This window comes from Macrobrachium rosenbergii, chromosome 23 (assembly GCF_040412425.1).
Source record: "Macrobrachium rosenbergii isolate ZJJX-2024 chromosome 23, ASM4041242v1, whole genome shotgun sequence".
Lineage (NCBI taxonomy): Eukaryota > Metazoa > Arthropoda > Malacostraca > Decapoda > Palaemonidae > Macrobrachium > Macrobrachium rosenbergii.
Window position 1 is genome coordinate 9,493,835 of NC_089763.1, and position 22,639 is coordinate 9,516,473.

General features: G+C 46.1%; 1 protein-coding gene across 1 annotated transcript in view; it reads left to right on the plus strand.

Moving 5' to 3' along the window:
• LOC136851002 (uncharacterized) overlaps positions 1-22,639 on the plus strand; it is a 146,680-nt gene that overhangs the window by 123,067 nt on the left and 974 nt on the right. The window contains exon 4 of the mRNA XM_067124976.1: positions 362-466. Within this exon, the coding sequence (XP_066981077.1) occupies positions 362-466 (105 nt within the window). The remainder of the gene's footprint in view (positions 1-361; positions 467-22,639) is intronic.

The following is a 22,639-nucleotide window of genomic DNA, read 5'->3' on the forward strand; positions in this document are numbered from 1 at the left end:
GGTTTTGGATGAAGGATTATGAACTTATACTGCATGGTGGATGGTGCAGCTTGGGAAGATATGATTGGGAATGATGATCAGAATGGTGAAATTCTTACACAGCATGGACAAAAAATGAGTTGAATAATAGTGCCAGAGATTAATGTCAAGAGCAAGGAAAAGAAATTTCGTAGGGCTGGAGTTTTTAACCAGTAGTTTTAAGTAAATTTACCTAGTTACTTAGATTTCAGTTCAGTGGTCTGGTTACCCCAAGTACAGTAGTAATGATCATGATAGTAATGCCCTTTGCACTCTGGCTGTAGGCCAGTTTAGTGTATGCATTCGTCAGAGGCATTCTTTGTTAATTGGATAATTCTTTCAGGTAGGAATGCTCTATTGGTTGCTGCTGTATTGATCGTCACCATCATTATCATCATCATCATCATTGTATACAAAGTGTATCAGAATGATATATTTGGTTATGAAGGTAGGTATGCTGTTGTAAAAGTATTGTCACGGGATTCAAAGTACAGTGTATGTAAGGTCATTTGTTCCTACACAAATACAAACCTCCATTCTTGTCAAAAGATTTAGCTTATGAATGCTAACTGGGATGGCCGTTTGACTTTCAGACAAGGTCATTAATTATCGACAGGTAGGGGGAAGTCTCACCCACATGTCGATATGCACTCCACTTTGTTTCCGTTTGCTGTTGTGTTAAGACATCTGCCTGACTGTCTGCCCAGCTTTGCTGTATGCTGTCATATGAAATTTTTCGTATTCTCAGACTTTCTTCGTATGACTTGTTTTTGCGGATTGGTTGATGAATAAAGATGAGCCAAACCCATCAGTCGTTGCAGCCTTCCACCTTCCTTACAGGGTTGTAGCTTTTATAAGTTTTGAAATATTTTCATATAAATGACGATAAGTGCCAAAATTTCAACCTTTGGTCAACTTTGACTCGACCGAAATGGTCGAAAAACGCAATTGTAAGCTAAAACTCTTACATTCTAGTAATATTCAATCATTTACCTTCATTGTGCAACAAATTGGAAGTCTCTAGCACTATATTTTGACTTATGGTGAATTTTTGAAAAAACTTTTTCCTTAAGTACGCGTGGTAACTCATCTGAAAATCTCGGAAATTCTTTTGTCACTTTGTCATAATTTTTGCACCGTTTTATATTAGCCGTTACATAAAGTTTTACATATGAAAATGTGCGCAATTTCATGTAAAATACAACGAAAAACAACCCATGGTTGTAGCTGTTATCAGTTTTGAAATATTTTCATATAAATCATAAGTGCCAAAATTTCAACCTTCGGTCAACTTTGACTCGACCAAAATGGTCGAAAAACGCAATTGTAAGCTAAAACTCTTACATTCTAGTTAAATTCAATCATTTACCTTCATTTTGCAACAAATTGGAAGTCTCTAGCACAATATTTCAAGTAAAGGTGAATTTTTGAAAAAACTTTTTCTTTACGTCCGCGCGCGGTAACTTGGCCAAAAATCTCAGAAATTCTTTCGTCACTGTCGTAATGTTTGCACCGTTTTATATTAGCCGTTACATAAAGTTTAATATATGAGAATGTGAGCAATTTCATGTAAAATACAACAAAAAACAACCCATGCTTGTAGCTTTTATCAGTTTTGAAATATTTTCATATAAATCACGATAAGTGCCAAAATTTCAACCTTCGGTCAACTTTAACTCGACCGAAATGGTCGAAAAATGCAATTGTAAGCTAAAACTCTTACATTCTAGTAATATTCAGTCATTTACCTTTATTTTGCAACAAATGGAAGTCTCTAGCACAATATTTTGATTTATGGTGAATTTTTGAAAAAAAAACTTTTTCCTAACGTCCACGCGCGGTAACTCGGCCGAAAATCTCGGAAATTCTTTCGTTACTTTGTCGTAATGTTTGCACCGTTTTATATTAGCCGTTACATAAAGTTTTATTTATGAAAATGTGAGCAATTTCATGTAGAATACAACAAAAATAACTCATGATTGTGGCTTATATCAGTTTTGAAATATTTTCATATAAATCACAATAAGTGCCAAAATTTCAACCTTCGGTCAACTTTGACTCGACCAAAATGGTCGAAAAACGCAATTGTAAGCTAAAACTCTTACATTCTAGTAACATTCAATCAATTACCTTCATTTTGCAACAAACGGGAAGTCTCTAGCACAATATTTCGATTTATGGTGAATTTTTTAGAAAAACTTTTTCCTTACCTCCACGCGCGGTAACTCGGCTGAAAATCTCAGAATTTCTTTCGTCACCTTGTCGTAATTTTCGCACCGTTTTATATTAGGCCTTACATAAAGTGTTATACATGAAAATGTGCACAATATCATGTAGAATACAACAAAAAATAACTCATGGTTGTAGCTTTTATCAGTTATGGAATATTTTCATATAAATCACGATAAATAGAAAAAATTTGACCTTCGGTCAACTTTAACTCGACCAAAATGGTCGAAAACTACAATTGTAAGCTAAAACACTTACAGTCTAGTAATATTCAATCAATTACCTTCATTTTGCAACAAACGGGAAGTCTAGCACAATATTTCGATTTATGGTGAATTTTTGAAAAAACTTTTTTTTATGTCCTCGCATTACGAATTCATGCATCATTTTGTGATAATATTTTCTCTGTGTTGCTTTGATTGTTTTACAATTTGTTATATACCAAAATCATCCCAATTTAGTGTACAATACAACGAAAAAAAAAATAACTCATTAGCTTTAACCGTTTTGCTCACAGCGCGATTTGTATGCAATTTTATATTAAATTTTTTCGCACTGTCATATATTCCAATATTTATATATGATAATGATATATTTCTGAGCTCGTCCCTGTGTCACCCGGTGAAATTCCTTAGTAGCACGAATTTCTAGGTATAAATATTGCTAAATATACCAGAGAAAAAAGCTATCAGGAATGCTGGGGTTACTACCCCCAGATCGAGCATCTATAATGAAAATAGACATCGGTATGGGCAAGGGTGAGTGAATTCATCACTACCACAGAACCACACTCTGAAGACATCCCAATGGCAAAACCCTCGAAGAAGAGCGGAGAGCCGACCCAACTCCCTGCACTCACCCGCCCGCCAAACAGCGACCCCAGCGCCATCTGAACTCATTCCTTTCTAGCACGTGATCGCTGCGATCTTTATATTTTTTTGCTTTGTGCTTTCCACGGAATTTTCCACTTTTTCAGCATGGCATCGAGCAGCTTTACTGTTTCCAAGTTAAGTACCATCTTCTTGTGGGGTTTTTATGATAAGTCTGGCTGTTTAAGCCCGTATACATAAATTATACGTGGTTTTTGTTTGGGGCTGCCACGTCGCCCCCTCTTGTCAACTTGCCGACCTCTCTTGGTATACCCATTCAGCCTGTTCTGTTTGGGTTTCTCTTGGTCGTTTACACTTTTATCTTTAATTCCCCATCAGGGATCATCCTGGCGGCGTTCTCTTGCGGTGTGTCTTTGGGCCTCCTTTAATATTGTTCTTTGTGAGTTTCCTCTCATAGGGGTTCTTTCGATTGTTTAAGGTATCCGAAGTTTTCACTCGTTAGTTTTCTCCCCAGGATGTTTCCCTTTTTGAAAAGTGTGATAAAATTTTTCATTATATGTGCTTGATGACGTTTTGTTATAATAATTTTTGCCGTGCGTGGCGTCAGGTACGGCCTGTTGGCTGTTTACATTCTGTCGCTTCTTCGGTTAGGCTATAGCCTAGCACAAGTGTATATTTTTAGGTTTATTTGATGATTATTTTTTTGCTTTGGTTAACATATTCTTATTAGTGGGGTGCTAGCCTAGTCCTATCACTAGTGGCTGGATTAGGCTACCTCTTTATTCACTGCTTTCCTAACCTCCTGCTCTCCCATGTATTGCTTGAGAGGGTAGGAGGGGGGGGATAGTCAGGTCGAGGGAGTTTCTGTTGTTGTTCCATCTGCCTACCGCTTGTTTGGGTGGCTGAAGTTGAGACCCCTTTCCCCCCCCCCCTCTATCACTAGTGGGGGAAGGGATTTTATTTGGGAGATCTCCTTCATGCTTCCCACAACCCCTTACCCTAGTCGGTTAAGGTTGGCCTTCGACACAGGAATTTCTCTCCCTGTTCTTTCCTCCCCCTTCCCTTCTCTCCTCCTTGTCACCTAGGCTATGCCTACTAGGGGGGTGAGAGCGTAATGGGTTTGGTTAGTACTGCTCCCTATCCTTCCCGGTACTTGTAGTGGGTCACGCTCCTGTATACCTTACGGGGTTACAGTTGAACGGAGGGCATGGTCCCCAGTCTCCTGTTCTTATTATTCTCCGGACCCTCTCCTACTAGTACTGTCCTTCCCCCTCCCCCTTCCCCCTCCCCTACCTGAGGTTCTGTTATTTGTCATCTCCTTGTGCGCGGTGACGCCGGGCTTCCGATGGTCACCCCGAGGTAGACAGGCCTATCCTAGTAGAGGGACACGCACCCTCCTGGGATCGGTTCTGCCGGCATTTACTTGAACAAGTGTTTCGTTGATTCGCTCTCTCCGGATCGAGCGGGTTTCTGACCACTCTCAGGGCTCAGTCTCCGCCATCCCCGGCCCTCCTGTTGCCCCGTCCTGCTAATGCTTCGGCATGTTGAGTCTTTATGGATAGGTTTGACTGGCTTTTCCACCTGACCATATTATGATCAGCTGTGATGTACTGCCTCGCCTTCCTACTGTACTCTAGCTTCGGAGGCTCGGGATCCCGGAGGGGTTTGCGCCGGAACCCGGGGCCTTATGATGTGTTATTCTTATTATGTTGTTAACCAAATATTTGTGCATCACTTTATCTGTTATACTAGTTTATCCTGGCGGCCTCATATATTCCCGCCGCCGGATTCCAAAATCATGACTAGTTTAACTATTTTGTACCATGAGTTCAGTGATCCTATCTTTGAGTTCGACCGTATTATCTCCAGTGTTCCTCGAGATAGCGTGTCCTGTCTGGCTCAGTAATTTCGTCCCGCCGGAGTATTCCGGCGGTATGGTGCGAAAATTCTTAAACCTGTAGTTTAAGTTATCTTAGATGAGTAGGTTCATACTCTATGATCTTTTTCATCCCACCGGTGTGCTCCGGTAGCATGGTATGAAATTACTTAGTACCTACTTTAGTTTAAGGTATCTTAGATTAGTAGGTTCACATACTTTTCACACTTACAGACTGTTCGTTGTGAGGAGCCCGGGTGCACTGCTGTCCTGCACCAGCTCTACGGGCACGTGGTATGCCGTACCCACGCTGGCTGCGCGGTGCGCTTGGATGACCTGATCGTGTGGCACCCGGATGGCTGTGAGGTTTGCTTCGCATTCTACGGGTGTGTCCAGGACGAGTTGGTAAGCCGATTGTTTTTGTTTCGCCTCTCCAGGGCTCTTACATTTAATGTCAAATAATTTTCTGGTTTATACTGATCTTACCATTATAGACCGGCCTTTGATACTCCCCTCTTTTTCAGGCCGATCCTCCTCCCAAAGGATGCCCTTTGAGTCCCTCCGTGCCTGGGTGGCTGGGTTCGGCAGGAACGTTCCGTCGGGGAAACCCTATGTTCTTGATGAGAACCTTAGGAACATCCTTTACCCCGGCGCCCGGATTGCTGCGGCTGTTCCCGCTGAGGTGGCCGCTCCCATCATCGAGCAAATCCGGGAAGAGACTCAGCCCATCCAGGACGACTCTTTGTATGAGGATGTTTCGGGGGACGTCGCCGCTTTGGATCTCGACCTGGAACCGATGAATACGGAACAGGACCAGGAGGTAGGTAGGGAGGTAAGTGAGGCAGTGGGGCGGGCACCTCTTTGATTCCCCATCATCATCTGTGTCTTCATTTCAGGGCTTTGCATAAATCTTCTCTCTTGAGGGACAGAACCCATCTACTGTCCCCAAGCTGAAGAAGTCGTGGAAGGCGAAAGGCTATAAGTCTTCGTCTTCCCGCAAAGCATCCCCTTTCCCCGTCGAAGCCCCAGGACGCTGGTCCGTGGCCTCCGAGCAAAACCAGGTACCTCTGGCAGAGATGCAAGTAAGAGAGCGGCCAAACCCCAGCCCCTCCTCGCCAACCCGCCTTTGACCCTGAGGCGTTTGCAGGGATGCTTCTCGAAAGGTTCTCTACGGAGGTAGAGGTGAAGCTGAGCAAGCTCACGGAGAGGCTTCAGAGCCAGGAGACTATGATCTCCAATATAGTACGTTCCGGGGGGACTGGGGTGCACCATCCCATCCCGGACGCCTCCGCCCTCCCTCCGTTTGACAAAGGGAACCCGTGGCGTTTAGCCCTTCATGCTCCCCGGCATGAGGATACCTTAACTATCGAAGGTTTGGGCACTCGTAGACTGGAGGAGCTGGAATTCTTTCCTCCAGATCTTCTGCCTCCCTACCCAGGCTTCGCTAGGCTGACAGAAGAAGCCTGGGTACGCTCTGACAAGGTCCCTAAGGAGACAGTGATCTTCCCTAGTGACCAGGCGCAATCGGCTCTGATGCGCACTTTCACAGAATGGCAAGCGGAGAACACCTAGTTGACCCCCTTCAAGGGCAACTTCACCATGTTCTCCCTTGGGGATAAACTCCCAACCCCCTGCTTGACTAAGGTAGCTCTTGCTACGTCTCAAGCATGTTGTGAAGGCAAACCTTTGCCCCAGCTTCGAGAGACAGACCCCACATCTCTCATCTTTCCAGGGGGTGATGTTTTCTGGAAGGACGCTCCGGCCACGTTTACTTCTGGTAAACTGGACGCAGATTGCGCATCCAACCAGTTTAGTGAGCAGCTTCCCAAGCTGCCGGAAGCTCTCCTGAAAGCTGAGTTCGAGGCACGGTGTCGTCTGAGCCGGTCTCTGAACTCGCTGTGCCTGGCGGAGGCAACTGCCATTTTGTTTTCCGAGGAGTCGCTGTTTCAGGTCTTGACGAAATCCTTGTTAGCAGGGTTTCAGTCAGACCTATTTGACTTCATGGTGACGCGGCTGAATTGCCGCAAGTTCATTTTCGCCGACGCTACCATTCGACATGAGCCTAACAAGCTCATGAAGAGTTCCTTCTGGGGAGCCAATCTGTTCCCGGAAGATGAAGTCACTAATGTCCTGGCGGAGGCAACCAGGGCTAATCAAAGTCTGCGCTCCCGGTGGGGTATTCCGGCCTTTAAGCGGAAGACCCCAGAGTCCGGCGGCTCCCAATATAGATCGGGAAAAAGGTACAGGAAGCATAGAAGGCAGCAGCTTCAGCCTGTTGTCCACGCGGTACCTGTCTCGGCGGTGAGCCAACCTTCGACCTCCAAGGTTCAACCTCAACAGTTTGTGCTGGTTCAGCCAGCTCAACACTCCCTTGCCACTCCTTCTTATGTGTCGTCTCCGGCCTATAACCCTTCCTATGAGGGTCGTGGGGCATTTCATGGCCTTAACAGGAGTGCAAGGGGAGGTAGAGCTAGAGCCTCCTATAGAGGTAAGGCTGCCCTCCGGTCTCTCCTGGGGAAGAGGAGGCCGCGGTAGAGGTAACAAACCTGCCCCCCCCAGTGAGACCAGCCAGGTGGGCGGGAGACTATACTGGTTCAGAAACCAGTGGACCTTCAGTCCTTGGGCACACAGCATTGTGTCCAAAGGTCTAGGTTGGAGCTGGATCAAGGGCCCTCCTCCCCCTTGACCAGGTTTCATCAACCCTCCTCCAAAGCCCTACAGGACTTTGTGATGGAACTGCTCGAGAAGAGAGCAATAAAGAAAGTGAGACACCTCAAATTCCAAGGCAGGCTGTTTACTGTTCCCAAAAAAGACTCCAGTCAACAAAGAGTAATTCTGGATCTATCGCGTCTAAATCATTACATACAATGCGACAAATTTCGCATGCTCACAGTTGCGCAGGTACGGACTCTACTTCCGCGTGGAGCCGTCACCACCTCTATCGATCTTTCAGACGCATACTATCACGTCCCGATTGCGCGGAACTTCTCTCCCTTCCTGGGTTTCAGACTGGGGAAACAGGCCTACTCCTTCAAGGTAATGCCTTTCAGGCTCAACATAGCACCCAGGATATTCACAAAACTGGCAGACACAGTAGTTCAGCAGTTGCGGTCCCAGGGGATATCGTTAGCGGCGTACCTAGACGATTGGATAATTTGGGCTCCAACCGTCAAGGAATGCCGGAGAGCTACGACCATAGTGATCGAATTTCTGGAGTCCCTAGGCCTCCAATTGAACAGGGGGAAGTCCCGCCTAACTCCGGAGCTCGGTTTCAGTGGCTGGGTATCCAGTGGGATCTAACCTCGTACAAACTATCCTTCCACCGACCCAAACGGAAGGAAATAGCCGCAGCTACCAGAAAGTTTCTGAATTACAGGAAAGCCTCCCACCGGTCACAAGAAAGAGTCTTGGGTTCCCTTCAGTTCGCCTCTGTAACAGACCTGCTCTTAAAAGCGAGATTAAAAGACATAAACAGAGTGTGGCGGAGACGAGCCAACGTCAGGCTCAGGGACAGGGTCTCATCAATTCCACAAATCTTAAAGAAAAGGCTCCGTCCATGGTCCACAGTCAAGGGCCTCTCAAAGTCAGTCCTTCTTCAGTTTCCTCCTCCAGCTCTGGTAATCCACACAGACGCTTCATTAAGCGGCTGGTGAGGATACTCACCAAAACAAAAAGTACAAGGGACATGGTCTACAATGTTCCAACAGTTCCATATAAACACTTTAGAAGCAATGGCAGTGTTTCTTACCCTGAAAAAGCTTCGTCCCGCCAACCAGATTCACATCAGGCTGGTGTTGGACAGCGCCGTAGTAGTACATTGCATAAACAGGGGAGGTTCCAAATCGAGCCGGATAAACCAGGTGATGTTAGCCATCTTCTCCCTGGCGGACAAACACAACTGGCATTTGTCAGTTACCCATCTAGCAGGAGTACGGAACGTAGTGGCGGATTCCCTATCCAGATCGACTCCGCTGGAGTCGGAATGGTCCCTGGACAAGGACTCCTTCATCTGGATCTGCCATCTTGTTCCGGGACTTCAAGTAGATCTGTTTGCCATGGAAAACAATCACAAACTCCCTTGTTATGTGGCTCCCAACCTAGATCCTCAAGCTTACGCCACAGATGCAATGTCCATAGATTGGAACAGTTGGGGGAAAATTTATCTGTTTCCCCCAATAAACATGCTAATGAAAGTCTTACACAAACTCAGGTCATTCAAAGGTCAAGTAGCCCTAGTAGCCCCCAATTGGCCAAAGAGCAACTGGTTCCCTCTTCTCCTGGAACTCAAGTTGCGGTGTCGTCAGATACCCAGACCCAGGCTGACTCAAACAGTACAAACAAAGACTGTGTCAGCTTCCTCAAAAATTCTGAATGCCCTGGCTTTATGGACTTTATGAAATTTGCCGCCCAAAGGGGGGCAAATATTGACCCTGTTAATACTCTGTTTATTGAATCTGATAAGAGAGATTCTACTCTCAGACAGTATGACTCAGCAGTCAAAAATTGGCATCTTTTGAAGGCATCTGAAGCTCAAACTATGACCACTAATTTAGCAATAACCTTCTTTAGATCATTGTTTGAAAAAGGCCTAGCCCCCAGCCACTATTACAACAGCAAAATCAGCTTTGAAAAGGTGTTTTTGTATGGCTTCAAGATTGACCTAACAGACTCATACTTTTCTTCCATCCCTAGAGCATGTGCTCGTTTAAGGCCAGTAACACGCCCATTCTGTTACCTGGTTCCTTAATGACGTTCTAAAATTAGCTTCAGATATTAATAACGCCCAATGCTCTTATCTAGATCTGTTAAGGAAGACTTTATTCCTGATTAGTTTAGCTTCAGGTGCCAGAATCTCAGAACTGTCTGCTCTCTCTAGAGGTGTTGATCACATAGATTTCCTCCTCATCAGGAGAAGTTCTGCTTTCCCCAGATCAAAGATTCCTAGCTAAAAATGAAGACCCTCAAGATAGATGGTCCCCTTGGAAGGTGGTTCCTCTTCCACAAGACCTGTCTTTATGCCCAGTCGCTACCTTGAGGGCTTATTTGCATAGAACTTCTCAGTGTTTGTCTGGTCCTTTTTTTATCAGGGAAAAAGGTGGAACACTTTCTTTAAAAGCTATAAGGCAGCAAATCCTATATTTCATTAAACGGGCTAATCCGGATTCAGTTCCCAAGGTTCATGATATCCGAGCAGTAGCTACCTCTACCAATTATTTTCATAATATGGATTTTGCTGAGTTGACAAAATACACGGGGTGGAAATCTCCATTAGTGTTTAAACGCCACTACCTAAAAACACTTGAAGCTCTGAAATTTCCCACGGTGGTTGTCGGGAGTGTCATCCCCCCACCTTAATATTATCCTTTAACCTTGTCCTTTCCCCCCCGCCTGCCTGCCTCATTTATTTATCCTGCCAATTTTCCTGGGCCAATCATACCTCACTGCCTGGCTCCTCAATTTATGTGATATTTGGAACTGTTATCTTTAACATTGTGTTTATTGTGATTATGTTTTGATGTGTACTATTTTATAGATTTAATTCCTGAGGTACCTCTATATTTTTGTAGTATTTATTTTTGTACCTCTTTTCATGTTTTCTACTGTATATTTATGTTTTCATGTCAATTTATTTGATTACATAGGCTTTACATAACCATTATTCTAATTTCTTTTTAGTGAAATTCTGAATAAGTCATGAGAAATAATTAAACTTACTTTCTTATAGTACGCGTTTTTATGCATGATCACCTTAAATATTTATTTTCTTACATCTTCACAGTCTTGGTGTGGTTCTCTGTTACGATTTCACCGGGTGACACAGGGACGAGCTCAGAAAAGGGATTTTGACAAAGGAAAAATCTATTTCTGAGTGAGGCCCTGTGTCACCTGGTGACCCTCCCAGGTTCTGGTTTCCCCCCCTGCACGGGCATACCAAGCCTGGGGATAGTGTTAGCCTGGAATGAGTTCAGATGGCGCTGGGGTCGCTGTTTGGCAGGCGGGTGAGTGCGGGAGTTGGGTCGGCTCTCCGCTCTTCCGGGGGTTTTGCCATTGGGATGTCTTCAGAGTGTGGTTCTGTGGTAGTGATGAATTCACTCACCCTTGCCCATACCGACGTCTATTTTCATTATAGATGCTCGATCTGGGGGTAGTAACCCCAGCATTCCTGATAGCTTTTTTCTCTGGTATATTTAGCAATATTTATACCTAGAAATTCGTGCTACTAAGGAATTTCACCGGGTGACACAGGGCCTCACTCAGAAATAGATTTTTCCTTTGTCAAAATCCCTTTTTTTTCATTTCTAATGGCTGCATACTAAAGTTCAGGCAATGAGAAAAAAAGGAGCCAAAAATGAACTCTTAATCTTAAAAACTAAGCGTGCTGTGATTTTTTGAAAAAAACTTTTTCTGAGTCCAGCCCTGTGTCAGCCGGTGAAATTCCATTCATGCACAAATTTCTAGGTATAAATTACTAGATATACCAGAGAAAAAAGAGCTTTCAGGAATGCTGGGGTTACTACCCCCAGATCGAGCGTCTTCTCCATATCCCTATGTTAAAACCCCCGGCAGAGAGCGGTGAGCCGTTACAGCTCACACACACCGACGCCCGCCAGGCCGGCGACACCAGCGCCACCTACTTCATTCCATTTTCTAGCACGTGACTTGTTCCCAGCAAGAATTTTGTGCTTGTGCCTTTTTGGGATTTATTCAACTGTTTCGACATGTCTTCAAGCAGTTTTACCATCTCCAAGTTAAGTACCATCTTATTGTGGGGTTTTTTCGATAAGTTTGGCTGAAATTATCTCCTTTTTCACAATTATGAGATCTTTGTTATGACGCTACGGCGTCCCCTGCCAGCCATGTCGATTCATGAGCGCGACCCCCCAAGCAGTTTTTCTGTCGGGTGGTCTCCTTGTCGTTATATTCTTATCTGTTCCCCGGTTCTCCTCCTGGTGGGTTTCCTGTGGTGGCCTCTTTTTTGGAGTTTTATTAGATTCTCGATAGACCTATACGAGTCCCTATTAGGTTCCCGTCTTGCCCCGCTTAGGTCTCCCCCCAGGTTGAGTTCCTAGTTGGTATTAACTTAATATTAAGATTAATATTAAGATTATATTTTTATTATTATTCTTGGCGTTGGTGCTCTTATATATTATTATTTTGTTACCCTAGGTAGCGGCAACCTTAGGTCTAGTCGCTTCTCCGAGGTAGGCTACGCACCTCGCATGAGCACACTATTCTTAGAAATTATTCTTAGAATTATTCTTATGTTTATTGTGTGATGGTTTTTATGTAATGTGTGGGTCTTTTTCCCTTGCCTATCACATTAGGCTCGTATTGCTTCCTGTCCTCTCGCCCTTCATAGGTTAGGTGTGGAATGGTCCATCGGGTCGAGGGAGTTTTGTTGCTGTTTCCTCTGTGGTCGTTTTGGGGGTGGCAGAGTGAGCCCTTTGTTCTCCCCTTCTTTTCAAGGAGTAGAGTTCATTGGATGTGTCTCCTCTAGGCTAGTCGCCTTTTTTGCCCCCCTCTTTTTGGGCCCGGTTGGTTCTCGGCACAAAATTTCTCTCCCTGTTTTACCTTCCTCCACCCTTCCCGTATTCCTTCCGTTAGCCTAGGCTAGGCCTTGTTCGGATATTCATTTAGGCTTTGCCTAGTCAGAAGTTGGGCGTTGAGTCCTTGGTCGCATCCCTTCCCTATGGAGTAGGCCGCCCTACCAAGTTTTATTATATTCTTGGCGCGGCGTGTGTTTGCAGTTGAGCGGGTGAATCATTTTCCCTTGTCTCCTGTTTTCACTCTCGTAGCCTACCCCTCTCCCCTACCCCACCACCTCCCCCCCTCCCCCCCTACCAGCTGTTGCTCTACTCGTGCGGGTGACGCTAGATGGCGTTTTCTCCGAGTTGGGGACTTCCTCTGGTGGAGAGATTCGCTCCCTCCCAGAACCAGCCCCCGGCAGCGCTGTGTTTGTTTTGATGTTTAGTTTACTCGCTCCCGATTCGAAATGGTTTGAACATTCTCTCCTTGGGGGATCTTATTTACTCTCCGTCGGGTTGCTTTACAAGGTTGGGTTGTTGACACCTGCTCCGACTTATGTTATGTAGCTTGGCCTATCATGACGAGCATCTCACCCACCTTGTTTCACTGGCGGGAGGTCCGAGAGAGGGGAGAATTGGAAGAGATAGACGGATCCCTCCGGTCTCCGGGAGTGGATTTCTCATTTTTACCATCACTTCGTATATTATATTATTTGAATATTATATATATATATATGTTATCTAGCGGAGTGAGCATCTCACTCCGCCACTATATTTATTTCATATGTTTATTGAGTCCGGTGCTCCACCCTGGGGTTCCGCCGTCTTTTTTGCTGGCAGCCCTTGTGGTGGGTGCCTGTTGTCTCAAACCTTTCATTCCGCCGGAGTATTCCGGGGACTGAAAGTACCTTACCTCCCACTCTGTTTAATTTGGGGCTTGGTGGCCTAGTCCTGACGAGGGTTTTCTCTCCACCGAGCATTCCGGTTGTAAGCTGAAATACCCTGGCCTTCCAGCTTTAGGTTACTTAGAGTGGTAGGTTCATGTACTTTTTACACTTACAGACTGTTCGTTGTGAGGAGCCGGGGTGCACCGCTTCGTTGCAGCAGCCCTATGGACACGTAGTGTGCCGGACCCACGCTGGTTGTGCGGTCCGGTTAGATGACCTGATTGTCTGGCACCCCGACGGCTGTGAGGTTTGCTTCACATTGTGTGCGGGCATCCAGGACGAGTCGGTAAGATATAGTTTTTTCTCATTACGCTCCTCATATCGAAATAGTGTTTATATGGTTCTCGAACCATCTTTTCGTTCAACCCTAATTGTCTCTTCTCTTATAGGCGGACGAGTCCTCCAAGAAAACTTCTCTCGAGTCTCTCCGCGCTTGGGTGGCTGGGTTCGGAGGAACGTTCCGAGGGGAAGCCTTATGTCCTCAACGCCATCCTGAGAGACCTGCTCTACCCCGGCGCCCGGGTGGCGGCTGCAGTGCTGGAAGAACTTGCCACCCCCATCATCCAGCAGATCTGGGATGCGACCCAGCCACCCCAAGAGGACATCCTGTGCGGTGGAGGTTTCGGAGGATGTCGCCGTGTTAGACTTGGACCTGGAAGCCTATGAATACCGAACAGGACCAGGTGGTAAAGAAGTAAGTGAGGTTGCGGGGCGGGCCCCTTTTGACTCCCCAGCTTCATCTATCGCTTCCTTTACAGGTTTTGTAAAGTCTTCCACCTTGGGTGACAGGGCTCCATCAGCTGTCCCCAAGCTGAAGCTGAAAGATTTCATGGAAGGCGAAGGGCTTTAAGTCCTCGTCTTCCAGGAAAGCCTTGCCTTTCCCCCCGTCGAAGGCTAAGGTCTCAGCACCTGTAGCCTCCGGGAGCAAACCTGGTTCCTCCGGCAAAGGTGCGAGTAAGAGGGCATCAAAACCAAGCCCTCCTCGCCAGCCTGCCTTTGATCCGGAGGCGTTTGCTAATCAACTTTTCGAGAGATTCTCGGCGGAGGTTGAGTCAAAATTTACGCAGATTTCGGAAAAGCTTACCAGCCATGACAATATACTGGCGGGGATGGCTCGCCCTGGCGGAACCGAACCACAGTATGCTATTCCGGACACGGCGGATCTCCCTCCCTTTGACGTCGGGAACCCTTGGCGTTTCGCCCTCCGTGCTATCCAACACGAGGGCACTTTAACTGTGGAAGGTCTTGGCACGAGACGGTTGGAAGAACTGAGTTCTTTCCCATCGATCTCTGCCCCTTTACCCAGGCTTTGTTAGGCTGACGGAGGAAGCCTGGGTACGCTCAGACAAGGTTCCTAGAGAGACAGTGATCTTCCCTAGGGACCAAGCTCAGTCGGCTCTCCTGGCGCACTCTGATGGAGTGGCAGGCAGATAATACCAAACTGACACCTTTCAAGGGCAACTATACAATGTTCGCCCTGGGTGACAGGTTGCCGACTCCTGCCTGAACAAAGTCGCTCTGGCTACGGCCCGAGCGTGCTTTGACGGCAATCCTTTGCCTCAACTGAGGGAGACAGACTCACATCCCTGGTATTCCCAGGGGGTGAGGAGTTCTGGAGTTGACGCTCCGTCCACTTTTACTGTGGGAAAGCTGGACGCTTTCTGTGCATCAACACAATTCAGCCAACAGCTTCCTAAGCTACCGGAAGCCCTGCTGAAGGCGGGGTTTGAGGCCCGGACTAAGCTAGCCCGGTCATTGAACTCCGTCTGCCTCACAGAAGTGACTGCCGTCTCCTGTGCAGACGAGCCCTTCTTCCAGGTCTTGGCTAAATCCCTATTGGCAGGATTTCAGTCGGACCTGTTTGATTTCATGATGGCCAAGCTCGAATGTAGGAAATTCATCTTAGCCGATGCCACCATTCGTCATGAGCCTAACAAGCTCATGAAAAGCTCGATCTGGGGCCCTAACCTCTTCCCTGAAGAAGAGGTTACCAGTGTACTCAGGGAGGCTACAAGAGCTAACCAGAGTCTGCGCTCTCGCTGGGGCATCCCAGCCTATAAGCGGAAGACCCCAGAATCTGGCGGCCCCCAGACGAAAGGAGGCAAGCGGTTCAGGAGACACAAGAGACCCCATCATCAGGCGGTAGTTCAAGCTGTCCCGGTCTGGCAGTGGCACAGCCCTCCTCCTCGAAGGCCCACCCCCAAAACAATATGTGCTGGTTCAACCAGCCCATTCCCTGCTGCACCTTCTACGCTGTTTGCTTCGCCAGCATACAACCCAACCTATGAGTGCCGTGGGTTCTTTCACGGCCTTAATAGGAGCGCAAGGGGGAAGAGGTCGGACCTTTACAGAGGTAAGTCCAACACCGCCTCAAGAGGTAAACCTGGACGTGGTAGAGGGAACAAACCCGCCCCTCCCACTGAGAACAATCAAGGGTGGTCGCCTGTATTGGTTCAGAGACCAGTGGTCCTTCAGCCCTTGGGCACACAGCATTGTGTCCAAAGGTTTAGGATGGAGCTGGACCAAAGACCCTCCTCCTCTGATCAGGTTTTACCAACCACCCTCAAGAGTCCTACAGGACTACGTGGCGGAATTGCTCAACAAAACGAGCAATAAAGAAAGTAAGGCACCTAAAGTTTCAAGGCAGGTTATTCACTGTTCCCAAGAAAGACTCTGATCAGCAAAGAGTGATCCTGGATCTGTCGCGTCTAAATCTTTACATAAAATGCGACAAATTTCGCATGCTTACGGTAGCACAGGTACGGACTCTACTTCGCCGTGGAGCCGCACCATCTCTATCGATCTTTCAGATGCTTATTATCACGTCCCGGTTGCGTAGAGCTTCTCTCCGTTCCTGGGTTTCAGACTCGGGAATCAAGCCTACTCCTTCAGGGTCATGCCTTCGGTCTAAATATTGCACCCAGGATATTTACAAAAACTGGCGGACACGGTAGTTCAGCAACTCCGGTCCCGAGGGATATCCCTAGCAGCGTACCTAGACGATTGGATAATTTGGGCTCCAACAGTTCTAGAATGTCGGAAGGCCACGGCCACGGTCATCAACTTCCTGGAGTCGTTAGGTTTTCAGCTGAACAGAGAGAAGTCCCGCCTGACTCCAGAGTCCCGGTTTCAGTGGCTGGGTCTCCAGTGGGATCTGTCCTCTTACACGTTATCCCTCCCGCCTCCCAAGCGGAAGGAGATAGCGTCCCTTACCAGGAAATTTCTGAAAAACAAATCAGCATCCCGCTGGACCCAAGAAAGAATCCTTGGGTCTCTTCAATTTGCCTCAGTGACGGACCTGCTCTTAAAAGCAAAATTGAAAGACATAAACAGAGTGTGGCGGAGTTGAGCCAATGTCAAGCTCAGAGACAAGGTCTCCTCCATTCCCCGGATTTTAAAGGCGAGACTGTGGCCTTGGTCCACAGTCGGTGGCCTGTCCAAGACAGTTCCACTCCAGTTTCCCCCTCCGGCGCTAGTAGTTCACACGGACGCTTCTTTAAGCGGCTGGGGAGGGTATTCGCCAAAACAAAAAGTACAAGGGACGTGTCCACAATGTTTCAGCGGTTCCATATAAACACCCTGGAAGCTATGGCGGTATTTCTAACCTTAAAGAAAATCCGCCCCCCCAACCGGATTCATATCAGACTGGTATTGGACAGCGCAGTGGTAGTTCATTGCATCAACAGGGGCGGCTCCAAATCAGGTCGAGTGAACCAGGTTATGGTTGCCATTTTCTCCCTGGCGAACAAGCACAGCTGGCTTCTGTCAGCCATCCACCTAGCGGGGGTACGGAACGTGGTGGCAGATTCCCTGTCCAGAACTACTCCGTTGGAGACGGAGTGGTCTCTGGACGGGGAATCATTCAATTGGATTTGCTGCCGGGTTCCGGGTCTCCAAGTGGATCTGTTCGCGACGGAGAGCAACTTCAAGCTTCCCTGTTATGTGGCTCCGAACCTGGACCCCCAGGCGTACGCCACGGACGCAATGACCATAGATTGGAACAATTGGGAGAAGATTTATCTGTTTCCCCCAATAAACTTGCTGTTGAAAGTATTACACAAACTCAGGACATTCAAAGGTCAACCAGCCCTGGTAGCCCCTTATTGGCCGGGAAAAGCAGTTGGTTCCCTCTTCTTCAGGAACTGGGGTTGCAAGTCTTGATTCCCAAGCCCAAACTAACCCAAACAGTACAAACCAAGACTGTGTCAGCTTCCTCAAGAATTCAGAATGCCCTAGTTTTATGGACTTTATAAAGTTCGCAGCTCAAAAGGGAGCAAACATTGACCCCATTAACACTCTGTTTTTAGAATCAGACAAGAGAGATTCTACTCTCAGACAATATGACTCAGCAGTCAAAAAATTGGCCTCCTTTTTGAAGACATCTGAAGCCCAAACCATGACTACTAACCTAGCAGTTACCTTCTTTAGATCATTGTTTGAAAAAGGCCTTGGCCCGGCCACTATTACCACAGCCAAGTCAGCCCTGAAGAAGGTATTCTTATATGGTTTTAAAATTGACCTTACAGATTCCTACTTTTCATCTATTCCTAGAGCATGTGCTCATCTGAGACCATGTATCACGCCCAGTCTGTTATGTGGTTCCTCAATGATGTTCTTAAGTTAGCATCTGAGATTGACAACTATCAATGCACTTATTTGGATCTGTTAAGGAAAACTTTATTTCTGATTAGCTTGGCTTCAGGTGCAGAATCTCAGAGCTATCGGCTCTCTCTAGAGGTGATGATTTTGTTAATTTCTCCCGACCGGAGAAGCCCTCCTTTCTCCTGATCCTAGATTTTTAGCTAAAAATGAGGACCCTCAAGACAGGTGGTCTCCTTGGAAGGTGGTGCCCCTTCCACAAGACCAGTCTTTATGCCCAGTTTATACCTTAAAGTCTTACCTTTTAAGAACTCCACAGTGTAAGTCGGGCCCTCTTTTTATCAGGGAGAAAGGTGGTACTCTATCGCTAAATGCAATAAGACAACAAATCCTATATTTCATTAAACAAGCTAACCCGGATTCAGTTCCTAAGGTTCATGATATTCGAGCAGTAGCGACTTCCACTAATTACTTTCATAATATGGATTTCTCAGAACTCTCCAAATACGCGGGTTGGAAATCACCTCTAGTGTTTAAACGCCACTATTTAAAATCACTCGAAGCCCTGAAATTTTCTACAGTAGCTGTGGGGGAGTGTCATTTCCCCACCTTAAATAGCCATCATCCTTTATCCTTCCCCTACCCCCCGCCCGCCTGCCTCATTTACTTCTCTGCTTGCCCTTCTGGTTGATCATGCCTCACTGCCTTGCTCCTCATATTGATATTATTATTGTCTTTGTTATGATTGGAAACTGTAATTTGACATGTTATGATTGTGGATTGTCTTTGGGGTACTGGGCGGTTTTTATTTTGCTCCATGTACCCCATATATATATATATATATTTTCCCCATGTTGTATTTGTCTCTCTCGTGTGCAGCTATAAGGTTATATTTACTCTTTAGTCTAAGTATTTTTTGAATGTACATTATGCCTTTATAGTCTTAAGTATTTTTGATGTATTTCCCTGCCATTTTGTTGGCTATGTCAACTTCTACCCTAATTTTAAGGTTGTTTACTGTACTTTTCAATTAATATTCAATTTTTCATGTGAGAGATATCCTTATTAAAACCATTTTTCATAGCTTGTGTTTTTTTCTTCAGGTTACCTTGTTTCCTTGTAGTTAGCAGTCTTGGCATGATTCTCTATCACTATTTCACCGGGCTGACACGGGGCTGGACTCAGAAAAGGGATTTTGACAAAGGAAAATCTATTTCTGAGGAAGGCCCGTGTCACCCGTGACCCTCCCAGAAGTGGCTTCTGCTCCCCCCCTACTTGCACATGCCAAGCCTGGGGATGGTGCTAGCCTGGAATGAAGTAGGTGGCGCTGGTGTCGCCAGGCCTGGCGGGCGTCGGTGTGTGGGAGCTGTAACGGCTCACCGCTCTCTGCCGGGGGTTTTAACATAGGGATATCTTTCGAGTGTAGCTCCGTGGTTGTGATCCTTTCACTCACCCTTGGTTATACCGACGTCTTCCTTGAGAAGACGCTCGATCTGGGTGGGTAGTAACCCCAGCATTCCTGAAAGCTCTTTTTCTCTGGTATATCTAGTAATTTATACCTAGAAATTCGTGCATGAATGGAATTTCACCGGCTGACACGGGGCCTTCCTCAGAAATAGATTTTTCCTTTGTCAAAATCCCTTTTTTCCGCTTCGGCCCTAACTCCTGAACCCCGCTGGCATACGATAGACACTTTTGTAAATAGAGGCTAGACGTTTAAGGGTTAATGGTTGGGTAATGGTGCTCCTAAACATTTAGCAATAGGTGATTGTGTTTTTATTCCCTGGTTTTCTTTTAAGGTACTGTGCCATGGCAGGGGCAACTTTGTTAATTCTTTGCGTTCAATTGGGCACTCCTTCACAACAAAGAATCCCGCTAATGTAGCAGACGACTCCTGGCTGCACCACCACACCACTGTATGTTGAGATGAGCGCCATCCAGAGGCAGTACTTTCCTGTAGAACTCTCTCAACAAGTAAGGAACCAGCAAGCATTTTTACCAATGCTAGCAATACTTCTATTTCTTTTACATTACAATTTTTAATGTATTGGAATAGATAATCCATGCATCCCACCTCCTCCAATGTGGGATTCAGCTATGTAATTATTTGGTAAGTAGCTTGTATAAAAATGACATTTTTATAGTAAAATAGAGTTTTATATATACTTACCAAGTAATTGCATAATCAAAGCCCTCCCTCTTCCCCTTGCATGATTAGGAAGACATAAACATATTGAGCTCATTTGCTGAGCTGGTTCCTCTCTTACCCTGAAAGTGGGTGGGGTCACTCACCTAGCCTAAACAAAAGTAGTGCTACCATAAATTTCAAAATTCTAGCTGCCGGTTCATAAAAACTAAAACAAATAGCTATGTAATTACTTGGTAAGTATATATAAAACTTCATTTTATTATAAAAATGTCATCTCTCTGGTCAGAGCTTCTCTTCAGCAGGTGCATACTTTCTCGTCTTTCTTCGCTGAGAGAAGCTTCTCTCAGTTTCGGCTATTAAGGGCTATAAAGCTGCCCTTGGGTAAGTCCTTCAGTTGAAGCGGGGTAGATCTCTCGTCCTCGTGGAAGACCTCCATGCTTTGGAGAAGCTTCAAACAGTCTTCCCCACCCAGGGAACTCAGGCCCCCTGAGTGGATGTCACTCTCATTTTGAGGAACCTGACTTGTACACTGTATGAACCATTGCGGGAGTCATCAGACAAGGATCAGACCTTTAAGACTGTTTTCTTGCTTGCCCTAGCTTCAGCGAGGAGAGTAGATGAGCTTCATGGCCTTTCCTTTGATGTTAAGTACTTTGAGCAGTTGGAGATCTGTTACGCCTGAGTTTGTCCCAGAATTCATAGCAAAGACTCAGAATCCGTTGGTCCCTGATGCCAGATTCGAGTCCTTTTCAATCCCCTCCCTAAAGGACTTTGTACGTAATGATCAAGATGAGATGCTTCTTCGTCCAGTTAGGGTGCTGTGGTACTACCTCAAAATAACTCAGCATCTCAGGCCTGATTGTCTGCGCCTCTTCATTAGTACTACTGGCTTGACCAAGAAAGAGGTGTCCAAGAATGGTATCTCTTTCTGGCTTTGTGAGACAATCAAGCAGGTGTATTCTTCATCTGACGAGGTAGATGGGAGTGCAGTTTGGGTGAGAGTTCACAAGGTTGGGCATCACCCCGTCCCTTGCATTCTGGAAAGACCTGTCAGTTCAACAGGCATTACGAAGGGGGATGTGGTCCCGCCAGACCACATTCACGTTGTTCTAACTCCTTGCACACATTTTCCTTGGTCATGTGGTGGCTGCACAAGTTGTGTAGCTCATCTGGCTCCCCTAAAGGGACATGTATCTTCTCATCTAAGGTGTTTGGTAAATGAGAGAGAATGTGTGTGAGTGACTTATCTCCTCCCTTTTCTCTTTTACCTTTCTCTCTCATAGGACAGAGAGGCAGGTAGCGAGCCATCACACATTAGACAGACGAGTCGTGCAGGTGAGTCTACATGACAGGGTCACCCTGTCTTTCATCTTTTTGTGGATTGTATAGACGCATATTCCCCCCTTTCTCGTTTAGACGCATATTCCCCCCTTTCTCTAGACAAGAGAGAGGGGTTGACAATGGAACAAACCCGTTGGTTTTATTAGTAAGTTTTATTGTCTCCGACACTATTGGGTTCATCCAAGGCTTTATTGAGATAATGACTCAAACTCTTTACTTGAAACCCTGAATCTAGCAGTTGCAATATCCCACATGTTCATCAAGCTAGAGATGTAGGATTCCTTCCTCGGCCCTACCAAACCAGGAAGGCACAGTATTCCCAGGTGGGAAGAACCACCAGGCGGTTCAGAGTTTTACCGAGACTCCCTCTCACCAATGAGTAAGAGTCTTATGTCAAGAATGAGGGTTTGTATTTGTGTAGGAACATATGGCAAATTTTTGAAGTAATTATATTTTTCCTAACATACAAACATGAGTCCTTTATATTTAAGTCCCACCTCAGCCACCCCTCTTTCTGGTACCTAGGCCGAAAGGCAGAGTGGAGTGCAGACCGACAAGTTGGCAGGGCTCCCCCTCCCCTGCTGTTGGTAGTTAACGACCTTGTCTGAAAGTTAAATAACCGGGGTGGGTTGCCCTTGGTGATGAGGTAGAGGTAGGCCAAAGGAGGCGTGGTTAAGGACAATGAGGCAGGAAGCAGGAGAAGAGTGTTCAGGAGATCTTGAGGAGTTAGCCCAGGACAGATTGTGATGGCTTGAGTTCTCTGAGACCCTATGCATCCCCTTGGGTGCCACAGGAAATGATTGATTGATATTTTAGTTGATATTGGTAGCAGGTTGTTTAATGACATTCTTTTTTATCATATTCGTATAGGAGCATTGTTGTGGTTTGCTTTGCTCTCAGGAGCAGCGTTAAGTTTACTGAGAGGTGTGGACCAAGATCAGTGGTTCATTTCAACAACCTTTGCGAGTAAATCAAACATTCATTGCCTTACTGAAAGATTCATTTACAAAATGTAGTCATCACATGTTAACTTTGAACTCCTGCAAGCAATATTTTCTTAAAAACCTGCCTAACCAGTGACTAACCTAGCATACAACCATTCATTCATCTACTCTTTAATTTAT